This window comes from Falco biarmicus, chromosome 3 (assembly GCF_023638135.1).
Source record: "Falco biarmicus isolate bFalBia1 chromosome 3, bFalBia1.pri, whole genome shotgun sequence".
Lineage (NCBI taxonomy): Eukaryota > Metazoa > Chordata > Aves > Falconiformes > Falconidae > Falco > Falco biarmicus.
The window spans coordinates 76,270,591-76,285,184 of record NC_079290.1 but is presented as its reverse complement, the minus strand read 5'-3'; the positions used below and the strand labels follow the sequence as shown (position 1 = coordinate 76,285,184).

Sequence of the window (14,594 nt, the reverse complement as noted above, 5' to 3'; positions counted from 1 at the left end):
TGTACCGCCCAGTTAAAGGAGCAAGCCAACTTTATACTTAGATTTAACACCACTCGTAGAGGTACAGGATAACAGGACTGGTGTATGATCTAAACTGATCATTGATCTGGGCGTCGAGAAGAATGGACAAAACAAAACAAGTAGCAAAAACATTTTAGCAAAGTATTTCCATGTTAGTAGTGAAAGGTGCTATTGCAGTGGCACAGGAAATCACAGTAACGTGAGGAGAGCTGAACCCCAGGGGAGCTTATTGAGTTAGTTATAACCACGTAGAAGGACCCAGAATTAAACTGGGATGTAGGTCTGGCCTAGTGATTCAAGGACCTTAAAATTCAAGCATAACAAAAGTCAGTAATTAAATACCTCAAATCTTAGAATGGGCCAAATGGCCTGGTGGTGCCCCAGGACCTTTCAAACATTCATTTAGCTACATGGCCTCTTATGAAAAGGATGAAATGCAGACCTCTAATACAACTAAACCCCTTCTTTAATTGGGCCAAACTCACAGATACCGGACAAACTAACTGTTCCGTCTTTATAAATACTATATAATACTTCATGAAATTCGCTGTCCTGGGGAAAGCTCAGGTACAGCTCAGACAGTTTTCTATCACTAACATACAGCGCTGTGTATGGCAAAAACGGAGTCCCGGCTCCCTGTACTACCCCTCTGCAGACAGACCTCTTGCTCACACAACAGATCGCCATGCTCAGTGGCAGTACGTTTTGCAAGAACACTCTGCACTGCTGCTGACGAGCCAGCGCTGCAGTGAAAGATATTTGATCCTTGAAGTACACGTGCCGTTACTTGTTTATTGCAGTTTATCCCTAAAAGCAACATTAACTTCTCACAGGGTTAAAGTAGCACAAGTATATGCAATTAAACCCTGGCATTAAAATTTGTAAAATCAAACATTTGTTTCTGCTCTGATACTAATCTAACTGTATATGTGAGCTTTTTTTAACTATTTCCAGCAGCCACTGCTAGCTGTCAGTGAGGAAGTAATACTGCACTACAGAGGGACGTAGCTTAGGCTTTTAACATACAGGACTCACACTGCAGCAAACTTTAATAACACTTATTTCGCAGCTTATGGAAATCTGACTGCAACAAATGTAAACATTTGAAAGGTGCCATCAAGCAAATGTATTCTTGCCATAATATTTCCCATGTTCAGTTATACTATGTGTACTTGGCAATGGGAACTAAGGGTTTTGTGGAGCATTTGCAGAATTTTCAGTTATTACAGAAAATATATTTTCAGTGTTTGCCAGATCTTATCCACTTGGTGCTCTCAATAATTTCAAAATATTTTGAAGTAGTGAACTATAATGACACTTGAAGGAATTATACCATCACAATTGTGCTTTTATTTGATAGCTTCCAGGACTTTTCATGATAAGCAAGGAGGAACACTGTACATGTAAAAACACCCTAATAAGTTTTTCAGAATACAGTAATTTAAAAAACTCCAAACGTTTCACTTACAAATTGAGAATACAGATCATAATGTTTTTTCAGTGTAGAACAAAAAAACAACCCAATGCCAGAAAAATATGAAAAATTATTTCAGTTAATGCCCTCTGGCACTATATAAAGCTACCACGTAAAATTACCAGTGGATTATTGCATCTTTAAACTTTTACAACAGTTTTTAACCAACTTTCTTGTTAACAGTGATTAGGGGTGTATTAGGACTGATGCAAAAACTATTTTTTTCCTACAAATCTTTACTATCTTCATTGGTTTATACATTTATTTATGTCCTTTAACCATACAAGATCACTACTTTGAAAAATCAGTTCAAGTTATGTACTTTTATCTTAGAGCTAGAGATTCTACAGTAGAAAGTTTAAAGAAAACTCACTTTGGTGATTCTTGTTCAGATGACCTGTTTAAATAAAAAATAAAAAAAGGAAACCAAAACAAAACAGTAAAAGAATATAAGTTAAATCTTCAGGAAAACAAGACCTAAACTCTAATAAAAAAAAAAATAAATGCCTGCATAAAAGCCAAAAGGTGTGCTCACAGTAAATTAAAGAATACTTAATCCTATGCTGAAAGTATAAATCAGACAATTACAGAATTTATGAAACACTCCAAGAAAAATTCCAGAGCAGCTCTTGTTAGCAAGACATGCTACATCATTTAACAAAGTTTTAGATTGGACCACAGTAACTACAGACATCACTGACGGTATTTTGCAAAAAGTCAAATGTGGCAAAATCTTTATGTATAGGTAACAAGAAATGAGCATAGGCAGCTTCAGAAGCATGGAGTTTCTCACACATTCTCATAATCTGAAAGCAGAACAGATGTTGACAGAGAACTTTAAGACAAAGCATAGCTAAAGCTGAAGTGGTTACACAGATGAGGACAAGCTAATACAGAAAAGAAATCAAAATTTGCAGTACATGGCATTTTCCAAGGCATTCAGTCAGCTTTGTCAGAAATCACCTGGAACAGTGAGTTAAACTACATTACATCAATTAAAACAACAGCTGTGATATGAAGATAAATTTGAAAGTAAAAGTTACTTTGCTTTGCAAGCACTTTTTGGTAAGTTTATGGCAGATGGGCTAGCTTTACAAATTTAATTAAGTAATGACCAAAAAACCCGGAGTGATAAAAGTCCATGCTAGACAAATACAAACATGAAGTAGTTTGGTTTGAATGCAGAGTTGTTGAATCATCACGTTATAGGAGGCAATTCACAGTATAGGGTTAATTTTTTTAATTATTGATCTCTAAAACCCCCACTACTAAGAACTACGTACTATATTTCATCAAAACTACAGTAAAAATAGCAGCAGTATCAGCCTAGTTAAGTTCCCTTCTATGTATCCTACAATATGAAGAAACTCTTCATTGAGAGGCAGAGATGGTGAGCTTGATTCCATAGGAATTTGTGGAGGTTTGGGTTGTGTGTATTTTACCTTTTTTTTAAAGAACCAAGCATTTTCTTTTTCATCGCAGTCATGCCTCCCTTCTGATTCCACTGACATCTACCCCCACTCTCCCACAAATACCTCTGGTTCTCCTTGTATGCAAGCCCCATGGTATTTTTTCCCCCCTAAATGCCAGCAGTGCCCAGCAGATCCTTTGAGAATGCGCACTCACTTGCTGCCTGACCAGCCCACATCTAAATGGAACAGACAATCATTGAACTCATGCTGTAATTGCTCAGTGAGAGGAAGATGTCAGTTTAAAGGATTTTTTTTTTTTATGCCTAGTCACCAACTTTCGCTAATCTTGTAGAAAAATTTGCCTCTGAAAACTTGACTCCTACATTAGATTTGACTGCAATTGTCCAAATGTTCTTAAGTGGGAATATAGAGGCAGACAGGCAGTGCAATGACATAAGCTTTATTTCCTTAGGAAGTCATGCTAAAAATAAAGAAACATTGACTTTATTTTCATTTAAGCTAATTGATTTCCTTGTGAGGCAAAGAACAATGAAACCCTATATCTTTTCTATGTTTTGCCACAGCAGAGCTACCACTCTTATTACTAAACTGTGTGGAATTCAAGGCGCCCTAAATTAATCCTTTCAAAAGTCTTCATCAAAAACTTACACACAAAGAACTATGGTGCAAATCGATGCAATGTCCCTAATTTTATGTATTATCTCCTCTCTTTCCTCCCAATAGCGAGGTAATTTCAGACAGTAAAAAACAACTTGGGCTTCCATTCAAATATTGTGTATAAAATATAGCAAATTTTTCATCTTCTTAGTAATACATTTTGAGACTTAAATGTGGGATATAAGTTCTTAGTAGTATTTGCTGAAGGTTTATCTGTTGGATTATTGCACTTTAATTGAAACATATCAGCGCTTAAACAGGTATTGAATCATGCTGTAACCTTCTAAAGTGGAGAAAGATAGCCAAAAACTTGACCTGGAAAGTGACCAAATTCAAGGCCTAAAAGAATTCATCAGGGAAAAGCAGCCGTGTCTTCAAAAGTCCTCAGTAGCTCAGCATGCTAGAGCTGTAGAATTTTGTTCTGAAACTCAGTTAAATAGTATTTTTAGCATTTAATTGCTCACCAATACAATAAAGTACCTTAAACACGAAAAACTAGATGATCTTTTCTGGCTATACATTATTCCACATTTCACTAACCTCTCTTCCTCATTTCACAACATAAGACAAGGACAATATTTTAAGTCAATAAAAGAGAACACTCACCAGACCAGCCATTCAACTTTTTCATCAAGAAAGAGATCCCTTCCTCGCAAGGAGATTAAGCTTTCCATTGGTGCAGCTAACAAGCAAATGCTTTAAAACTGCAGGTAATTTCTGTTCCTTAATCCACAATGTATCTAAAATGCTGCCGTTTCAATCTTTCACTCACTGTTGATTGCTCTGTTGATGAATTTATTATAAAGCTCTTTGCCCTGAAAAGGCTAACTCTCCTCTTCTGTCATGAGGACAAGGTCTTAAGGAAAGATCCCTCCTCCTCATTTTGGTGTGCCCTACCAGGGAATTCTGCTATTCTGAGAAGTGAAGATGATAAAATACAGCAGAGTAAAACCCCGAGAGAAAAGGGACAACTGAAACAATAGCAGAGTAGCAGAACTCCCCCCTTTACAAAACAACTGAAGGAAACATCTGTAGGTTTTGCCCTTGTGCTGTTCTTGTAGTTCTTAAAGCTTCTTTTATCGTAACACCTGCAGGGCTAGGGAGACTGAGTATGCCAGCACTTCCATTATCACCTCTTTTCTGAGAGCTCACCATTAAAACTGGGATTATTATTATTCATAAGCCAAATAAGTGGAAGACATTTGCAACACCACATTTTTGCTGCCTTTTAGACAGCAACACAGAATATGCAGCATTTCTATGAACTGAATAACTCTGTAAGGCAGCCATGTAGATTCTTTGTGTTGCATACTTATAAGTACCATTACAGAAAAACCTGAGGACTTCATGGTATACACAAGTTTTTCAGTGATTTTCTGCAAATTCCAAACATTCACATTTGGTAAGCTGCTGCCATCACCCATAAAAGGATACTTTCAGTTACTCTGCATTGCCTCTATTGACCATATTCCAGGTTTACTGACTTTCCATGGAAGTTTCATGTACTCTGATACTCTGCAACTGCTTGGCTTGCTGCAAAATTTGCCTTATCACAGATTCGCAATTCAGCTTTGAGACATTCTTTCTGGATGCAAAATGCTTGTTTCTTGAACTGGCAAGGAAAGTGTAGTACATTTTAATAAGGATACATATTTAAAAAGAAAGGGTTACATGTAAGCAAAATATATATGTGCACTATTTTAATGTATATCTGAGTGGAAAAGCAGAGTAAACTGATAAAAGTCTATTAGTTGTAGTCTTAAAATACTAATTTGAAACCAATTGGAATGTCAGATCCATTGACCAGTATTAGGAGGACATACTCCTAGAGAAAGGCTGAAGTACACAAACAAGGACAATGCACTTTTGTGAAATGTAGCAGATTTTAAGAACAAGGAATTGATTGCATCTGTATATAATGAAAAACTAAGGAAAAAACTTAGTTTAAAATGGCTTTTGCAATTTCCTACTAAGAAACTAGTTACTAGGACTTGGCTGGATACATCTGAAGGGTACTTTCATCTACAGTTACACTTCAAAAATGTTGTCCACAAAAGGAATTAAATTTTAGTTAAAATAGTGATTTGTTCCCATAGTACATTCACCAAAGCTCACTATGCACCTACAGTTTATTGTCTATCAAAATGGTAAGTTGAAAGAATTGAACAAATGCAGCATCCGTTCAGGAAATCTATTTTCAGTGCAATACCTTCACCAGATGATGTATCACACTTACACCAGCAGTGTACATGCACTTCCAGAAATTCATAGCACAGTGCAAGTGAATTTCCTTTTTGTATACTAGTTCATCATTTCATTTCCTTCCTCTCCAACTGTAAGACTATACACATTATACCATCTATATCACCAGCAAAAGATAGTTTTAGAATACAAGTTAAAGAGGTTTATAGCTTTGCAAACATGTTTAAGAGAAAAGCTTATGGGGGAATACGTTGCATTTATAACAAAATGAATTGTAGACTCAAAGTTATTTAGGTTGGAATGGATCTTGAGAAATCAACTAAACTCTTGTCCAAAGAATAGCCAACATCAAAAGTTAGATGAGGGTTTTCAGGGCCCTGTCACTTTGCATTCTGAGGCTCTTCAAGGATGGAAACACTTCCATCTTTCTGTCAATGTGTACATCTTGATGTGATTTCCCCACCCCCTCCTCCCCCCAGTGTCTTCTGAGCATTTCCCTTGCTGTAACTTTGTCCACTGCCTCACATGTTTTTGCTGTGCACCTCCAAGAAGAGTTGGCTCCATATTCTTGATGACCCTCTTTTGGTAAAGGCAAAAATGAGACCGACCCTTCCTCAACCCCCACAGCCTTCCGGTTCTCATACATCATATGCTCACATCTATGAATAACCAGCCAGATTTATCTCACCCACACTAGTGTAATGACTCTAAAAAAGATCTAATATACCTCATCTGTCAGTAAGTTTTTCTTACTGACTAATACTATAGCTTATCACTTAGAAATGTGTTTTACAATAATCTTGCTGGTTAAACAGAAAATTTCACAGCTAATCTTTTCTGTCAGGCCACTGAGTCTACTTTAAAAAACCTACCAAAACACTTGTTCCTACGCAGTCCACTGAACCAAAGATGTTTGGTTACGGAACATTTAATTAGAGTGAACAAGAGAAACTGATTACAGTTCAAGTAGCAAGACCCTCCAACACAGATTTATCAGGTTATTTTTCCCAAGCCAATAATCCAGTTATTTTTACCCCTTAAGACGGCACCTTATATACATATTTAATTTTTTGTATTCTTATTAACAAGTACCCTTCCCACTCAGAAAAGTATTCAAAAACATGAAAAAAGGCATTAAGAGGGCAAGCAACAGCTATATTAACACTCCAAACTATTCCACCTGTAGCATAAAAAGCATTTTAAAAAGCACAAGCCATTAATCCCGAATTTAAAACGTCAAAAGTAAGCTCTGCTCCTCATATAAAGTAGAAATCAGTCCAGCACAGGTAACATGAATAAGATTATCCTGAACTGCAAGGAAACCTGCTTGTTTTAGTAACCCTTTGCATCTAACACCTTCCTGTCCAAAAGAAATCCCAGCTTACTTCAATGAGACAACATTCAGTTAGGGGGCAAGTGTGGGTGTTGGCAACGATGCATGGTCTTCCCACAAAGTAAAACCTTAAATCCATGAACAGGAAAGAGCGGAGGACACTTCCCTCTTCATAGTGACCAGCAGAAAACCACGTGGCTTCCCACAGCTGGGTTCTCTGAGGTTAAAAGCATTAAACACTGGTTTTCAATTTTCATTTTTTGTCATTTATTCATTCACTTTCATTTCTCATTGCGCTGTGAAGTGTGAACATCTGTATCACACCTCAGGCACCAGAAGATGCTTGAGAAAACAGGAAAGAAATACACAGAGAAAATTAAAGTTCAAAGCTCCTTAAACACTGCTTGGTTACATGTCCTTATGTTTTCATGGCAAACCTTGGACCTTAGTATTTTAAGGTCACCAAGTGTTTAAAATGCATATTATCAAAACATTTAAATCTACCATTTTTTAGTTTACAAAAATACTTGAACATAAGAAAACAAGTAAACTCAGCTTAGTAGTTTAAATTTTCACTTATTTATTTGCAGGTAAAGGGTAAGCTAGTTTCTTTCAAGTTTTTGGTTTTTTTTCTGTTCTTGTAACAGCTCATCAGTGAAGACTCCTACATGAACTACTGGGTGTGAAAACCATTAAGTTACTACTATTTTATTTTTTTTTTAATAAAGATACCAATGATAGGAGCCAGAACTTGCTCTGGGGATGGACAGTGCAGTCTTTCAAGACAAAACCTAACATCTGATACAAGATGAAGCATGTCAGAGTACATGATTCCAAAATGTAATCAGTCTATTGCCCCAGTTAAAGCCAACTTAAATTTGAAGGTTACTGCTTAAATCAAAGATATTTTAGAATTTCCCAACATGGCCTTGAAAATGTCACATATTTCAGTATGACTATTTCATTTTCACTGTAGCCTTTTGCCCTTAAATGACATAGCACACAGACTTCATTAGTGTCACAGAAAGGTGAATCACTGATGATGATTTGCTCCACTACACCAGTGAAGCTTTCTTTATTCCAGATTTGGAAACTGTAGTGGTACCTTTATCAAGACAGACTGCAACATTGGTAATCTTCAGGTACTATACCACGCTAAAAAAAGAAAAAAGTGCAACCAAAAAGAATTCCTTGCACAAGTCCACCAGCCTGCCTTTAAAAATAACCAGCTGTGGTTTAAATCTGTTACACTGAAAGGGAAACATTTATCTCAAAGGCAACCTCTCCCTGGAGCTAATGTATTAGAATAACAGACGGTCAGGATGGGTTGGTGCCAGGCAGCCTGTTGATATGACATGACTTTGAAAAAAACCCATATTAAAGCAGCTATTCCACAGAGATGATTTTAGAAATAAAGCCTCATAATATAACTTATTTTCTATCTTAAAGAAAAGCCATAAGACTTCATATTCATAACTCTTCCCTAATGTGCATCTCAGTGTTTAAGGACATCTGAAGACAAGATATGTAACCTCACAGAATAGAGAGAAGTTTTCTACTTTGCTTAAAATAAGAAATGTAGTAAATCAGTAGCAGCAGTGCTTCAATGAAGAAAACGCAAATCTTTCAAGAGAAAAATCTTTAGGGAAGCTGAAATCAAGACTAGGGAAAGCCAATTTTAAGTGAAAAACAGTTATTAAACAAGTGCACTTACTAATTAGTATGTTTTACCACAATATTATTCTTCAAATAATTTTAAAACCAAAATAGTAGTAGTATCATGTGCATACGCACGTAGGCATGGGATAAATATAACGACAGAGCGAGTACAGTACATAGTCACAAGACAGACTGGATTACCTGTTCTGAACTGGTGAGGCACAGCCATAAAAAAAGTGTGGTATAACACAGAAAGCACTATGAGACTTCAGAAGGCTCAGTGTGGGCTCCGTGTCTGTGTTAGTGTTAATTTTTCAGTGGCAGTAGCAGTCAGATGAGATGCACAGCAGCAGGGCAACAAAGAGGAGAAAGAACTGACAGGGGATGCTTTCTTCACAAAGGCTGGGAAGCCCTGGGCTAAACAAAAGTCCTCTTGAAGTCCTCTTCAGCACTGTCTTTGATGACAGGTTTTGTATGCAGCTGTGATTTGAGATAGTTGGCTTAGATAAGCAAACCTATTGAAAACCCTGTGAATAAAGCTCTATTTCATATATGTTAATTTGGGATTAGAGCAATTTTTTTCTCTATAATACATATGTAATGGATAGCTCCAATCTTTTCTGCAGACACTAATCAGAGAGAAAAATTGCTTCTTTTCACTATCTCTGAGCCTCAAATTGTACTTGAATGTGAAAGTACCTTAAATAATTTGGGTAGCAGAGGCAATTTAGTGACACCAAACACAAGACTCATAAGCTTGCCCCAGCTTTCTGTAGTTCACCTACGTGCATGGCTTGCTCTATTTTCTAATATTCTTTATTCAAGTCACAGCCTTGAGATATACCTCATAAATTTCAGTTAGAAAGTAGAATGTTAATAAAAAAACATCTTTAAAACAAACACTGTGTGTTTTTTAAAGCAATGTAATAAATGACAAAATCTTTTTGACCCTCATTTGTAGCATACTCAAAGTATTTAGCAGCATGCAATATACTTAAAGAAATGGATAAAGAAATGTTAATAGCTCTGTTTTATGCTCTTGAAACTAAGAGCATATAATTTGTCTTCTAAGTTGTGTACTGTTTTATAGAAAGAAAATGGAACTTCATTGATTCCCTTAAGTCAGTAACCACACCAAGGAAGAAAATCGATTATTAAGAATATAATTATACTTGGTATTGTCAGGATACAAAAAAAAAAAAAAGGTGTATAGAGAAATAAACGCAGGTGTACGTACTCTGCTAGCAGCAGTGGCTTCTACAGTTCTGATACCTACCAAGGTTCCAAACATGCCTTGGCAGGATTAGGTACACTGCAAATCTTGTTACATGAGTTTTACCTATGTGTTTGTCTCAAAAAGCACTCTAACACAACAGAACAGTTTGAAGGTAGGTCTGTCTTGAACCACTTGTAGTTTTAATGAAAAAGACTTAACACGTTTCCCAAGGGCTGAAATGAAACAGGTGAAAACTAGCTCTCACCTCTGAAATGCTGATGGCAGCCTGAAAAACAGAGAAGAGCCATATCCTGTGCTAACTGCAACTTGCAGTCTTAGGCTTCAGATGCAGTAAAAGAAACTGATGTGAACACATTTAGTTTACAAAAGTCAAGCAGATGCATGATTATAATTAAGATTTATGGTCCCAGACATAAGAATTCAGTGATTAAAAATCAGCTTTGTACAGTTGTTTGCTAGTAGCACTCCAAAAATATTTCAGATTTTTTTCATACCAAAGCTATTTATTAGTTATAATTAGCAGTAACTAACACTTTTTTTTTGTTTTTATAGCTTCAGAAATCAGGCTGGACAGTAAAAAAAGAACCCTCTAAAGACAGTGTATATTAGCAGGACTATAAGAAGCTACTCTTGGCTCTCTTCTAATGAAAAAGAGATACTGAAATTGCAAATTATTTTTTTCCATAACATGTTTCAATAATGTCAATTCAAATCTACTAAAAATCAGGATGGCAAAAGTGGGTAAGTTGGCTTTAAGAGATTTATCAGTACACTGCAAGGTGTTTTATAGTTAATATCTAAATATTCCTGAAGCGTGGCAAAAGTCCAGGACAAGTGTAATCCCAAAGATACACAAGTTAAACTTTTTACTTATAAAACAGATGTATCTGACAGGGTAAGATTCCCTCTTTCATAAAGCATTCAGGGTAAGATTTTAATACCTATATATACTTAAATTTTACTTTACATCTTTCAACACAGCAAGTGAGGCAAGTAATGATTACTTTAAGAATATCAAAGGAGAAAAACTGGAATGTGGACTAACAAACTGTTTACAACTTCTGTGTAAAGAAGAAATTTTTTCATTTGTACGGTTACTCAATTGTTAAAAAGGAAAGTATTAACGATCATGTTATTTCACAGAATTCTAGCAGTCAATACAACAAATGATCATTCATTCCATGTGTTACCATTCTTTCTCCAAAAGACAAACTTCAAATTTAATCAGATCTATGCAGGCATTATTTTTAATTACCTGCAGAGTATCAAATATTATAAACATACCCAAGAAACCAAGATTGTGTTGCGGATAAGATGTATAGAAAATTTGGTTTATATGAGGTAATAACAGTAATCTTCTCCACAGTGAGTGATATTACTCAGATACTGCATCGTCATTTAGTGCTCAGAAAATAAATGAATATGAGATTTTCACTGTCTGAGAAACAGCAATAAAGCAGGCTTTCCCACTCCATTCTCAGTAGCCATAGGACCGGCAAAAGAGGAAGGGAAGGAAAAAAAACTACAGGGAAGAAAAAAAAAAAAGAAAATAAAGAAAAAACCCAACAACGTACTAACTGGCAGGACAATTCCCCTGTCACAGAACACAGCACGGCAACTCAGTTTTCTGTCTACAGAGCTTCTACCCTCATCATCTCCTCTTATAGTCTGTCAGTATTATTACTCAGAAAATACTTCAAGTGTATAATCTGTAAAATGTTAAAACATAGGGAAGACGTGGCTTTCTATCTACAATTGTTGACAACATCTAGATGCATTGCTTTCATTTATTACCACAGCTATTACTGGCACTACTATTACTAAGGTTCATCTGACTTTCAGTCAGAAAAATAGAAAAACAATATAAAACACCACAATGACAAACTCCAAATATGCATACAGCATGCTAATTTTCCCTTCTTTCATAGAAACCTCTCTGCTGTAATGCAGTGCCAACATTATTGTATTAGAATTTGAAGGAAACAGTTTAAACCTAGAGTTTAAAGCTACAGTTAGTAGCTGCACTCTATCACAGAGTTAAGTCCTGTCAGCTTCCAATAATACACTGCTTCTAAAAATACATCTTGCTTCAAAGTTACTCAGGATCACTAGAAACCACTTTCCTTTTGTAACATTACAAAGGAACCTGCATTTTAATACATGGTATTCTCCCCAGCTGAAAGTTTTGAAGTAGCTCTGTTTTCTTTTTGAGACTGAACAATCAATAACTTTGTACATTATTTGTAAAATAAATGCTGTGTTTATCTGGAGTTACTCGTTAAGAAATGCCTCTGTAAGAAAAGAGTGAAGCCACACAGAAAATGTAATATACAAGTAAACAAATAATCAGTGCACAAAAGACAGGTGCTTCAAGTGGTTATACTGATGCAAGGGAGAAAAAAGTTGGTCCTCAAGGGATACAGCAAAAAAGCCTCAAGGCAAAAAGCAGAGGCTGCCTTTAGAGCAGAAATCTACAGTTCCTCTGAAGAAGAACAAGATGGATGACTGCTAGCATTGTTATATTCTTGTGTTTACTTAAATGTAGTACCTCTTTCAACTGATGACGTTGAGCTGATGATGTGGAACACTGAAAGAGTTCAGTAAATCTCCCCCACCCCACCCCCCACCCCCAGCAAAAAAATGAAAAAGGTTATAACAGGTAGGAAAGGGTAGCAGAAGCTACTAGGACTCAGGATATTACAGATATGAACAAGCATGCCTTAATAACTTTTCTAATTTTACTGAGAACTCAACTACTGATAATCGTTTAGGGCTGAAGGGTTGGTTTGTTTTTAACCTGTCATTTTGTATCACGGCATTTGCAGTTTAGCAATTTGTCAAAATAAAGGTTATGCAAACACAAAACTGTTTAAACTCATTCTAATATTATAATGGATGGTGATTGTTTTATACTAAAGCTGTTTAGTTTTTTTGGTGTTTTTTAAAAAGTCAAAATAGGCAATGAATTGTTTGCAGCAGTCCTTACCTCCTCTGTGGACTACGGTTCTGAGAGAACTCTGAATCACTGTCCTTTGATGTTGGAGAACCCTTATATGTATAAAAAACATCCTCGGTTTCAGTAATATAACTAATCTCATTTGTAAGGTTATCTACAGACGAGTGTCGTGGTTTACGAATTTCATGACGTAGTCTAGGACTCCGCCTTAAAAATAAAGAACATAAACACAATTTGGAAGGTCAGAATAATTAATTCAAAGTGAAAATTCTATCCTATTGCAATCCACGTTCCAAAATCTTGATGACAAGTCTACAAGTCTCACTTTAAATAATCAATTTTTAAATACTTGGTATGGTATACTAGGCAATCATACACTACTAGGTTCAGTACACTGAACTGATTTGTTTTTTTCACCTCTCTAAAATGCCACCTATATTGTTAAAGTTCTAATCATAAGACAATTCAGGTTGGAAGGGACCTATGGAAATCATCTAGTCCAACCTCCTACTCCAAAGCACAGTCAGCTGAGGTCAGAGTAGGCTACTTAATATCCAGTCAGATCTCAAAATACTTGAAGGATGGAGACTGCACAGCTGCTCCAAGCAACCACTGATCAACCGTCCTTGTGAAACAGTTTTTCTTTATGTCCAGACAAAGCCTGTCTTTTTGCAACATATACCTGTTGCTTCATCCTCCCCATCCTGCAACACTGAAGAACCTGGCCTCATCCTCTAGCTAGCCTCCTCCTCTGTATTGCCAGGCTGTTATTAGGCATCTGGGAAATGCTTGCTTCTCCAGGCTGAACAAATGCAGGTGTCTCAGCCTCTACTCATAGGGCAAGTGGTCCAGTCTCCTGAATACCTTGGTGGCTGGTGACCTTTGCTGAGCTTGCTCCAGTTTGTCAGTGTCTTTTTTGTATTAGAGGACACAAAAATGGCTGCAGCATTCTAATAAGGTCTAATGAATGCCGAGCAACACGGGGATAATCACTTCCCTTGATCTACCATCCATGCTTCTGTTAATACTGCCAGGTTGCTATGGACTTTGCTGCCACAGTACACCAGATAGGCAGCAAGCTGTTACATGAGCTATGAAGATTACCAGGTCTTTCTCCGGACAGTTCATCACAGACAATACTGTTGCACTTGGTTCTTCCTTCACAGGACTTTTCATTTGTCTTTATTGAATTTCATACAGTTCCTATTGGCCCATTTCTTCAGACTATTAAGGTTTCTTTCAATAGCAGCCCTGCCCCCAAGCTAATTGACTCATCCCCCCAGTTTGGTGTCCTCTGCAAACTTTATGAGCAAGCACTCCATTGCTTCCTCCAGATCACAAAGATGTTACCCAGGACAGGCCCCAGAATAGACCCCTGCAGTATTCCACTTGTTATCCAGGTAGAGTACAACTCACAAACAACTCCCCTCTAAGTCTAGTCATCCAACCATCTTGTTTTTTTAAAAACCACCTTGTTGTCCACCCTTCCAGAACATGTAGTCTTAGATTGGGTATAGTATTTTGGCAGACAGTATCAAAAGCCTTCCTAAAGTTGAGGTGACACCCACTCATCTCCTGTCATCATACATATTCTCAGAATAACAATGTTTGAATGTATACAT

General features: G+C 36.6%; 1 protein-coding gene across 4 annotated transcripts in view; it reads right to left on the bottom strand.

Annotated features, from left to right (window-relative positions):
- PTPN3 (protein tyrosine phosphatase non-receptor type 3) overlaps nt 1-14,594 on the bottom strand; it is a 132,562-nt gene that overhangs the window by 35,951 nt on the left and 82,017 nt on the right. For all 4 annotated transcript variants that reach the window (XM_056331933.1, XM_056331934.1, XM_056331936.1 and 1 more), the window contains 2 exons: nt 13,003-13,179; nt 1,869-1,892 (listed from right to left, as the gene is read on the bottom strand). In XM_056331933.1, the coding sequence (XP_056187908.1) occupies nt 1,869-1,892; nt 13,003-13,179 (201 nt within the window). The remainder of the gene's footprint in view (nt 1-1,868; nt 1,893-13,002; nt 13,180-14,594) is intronic.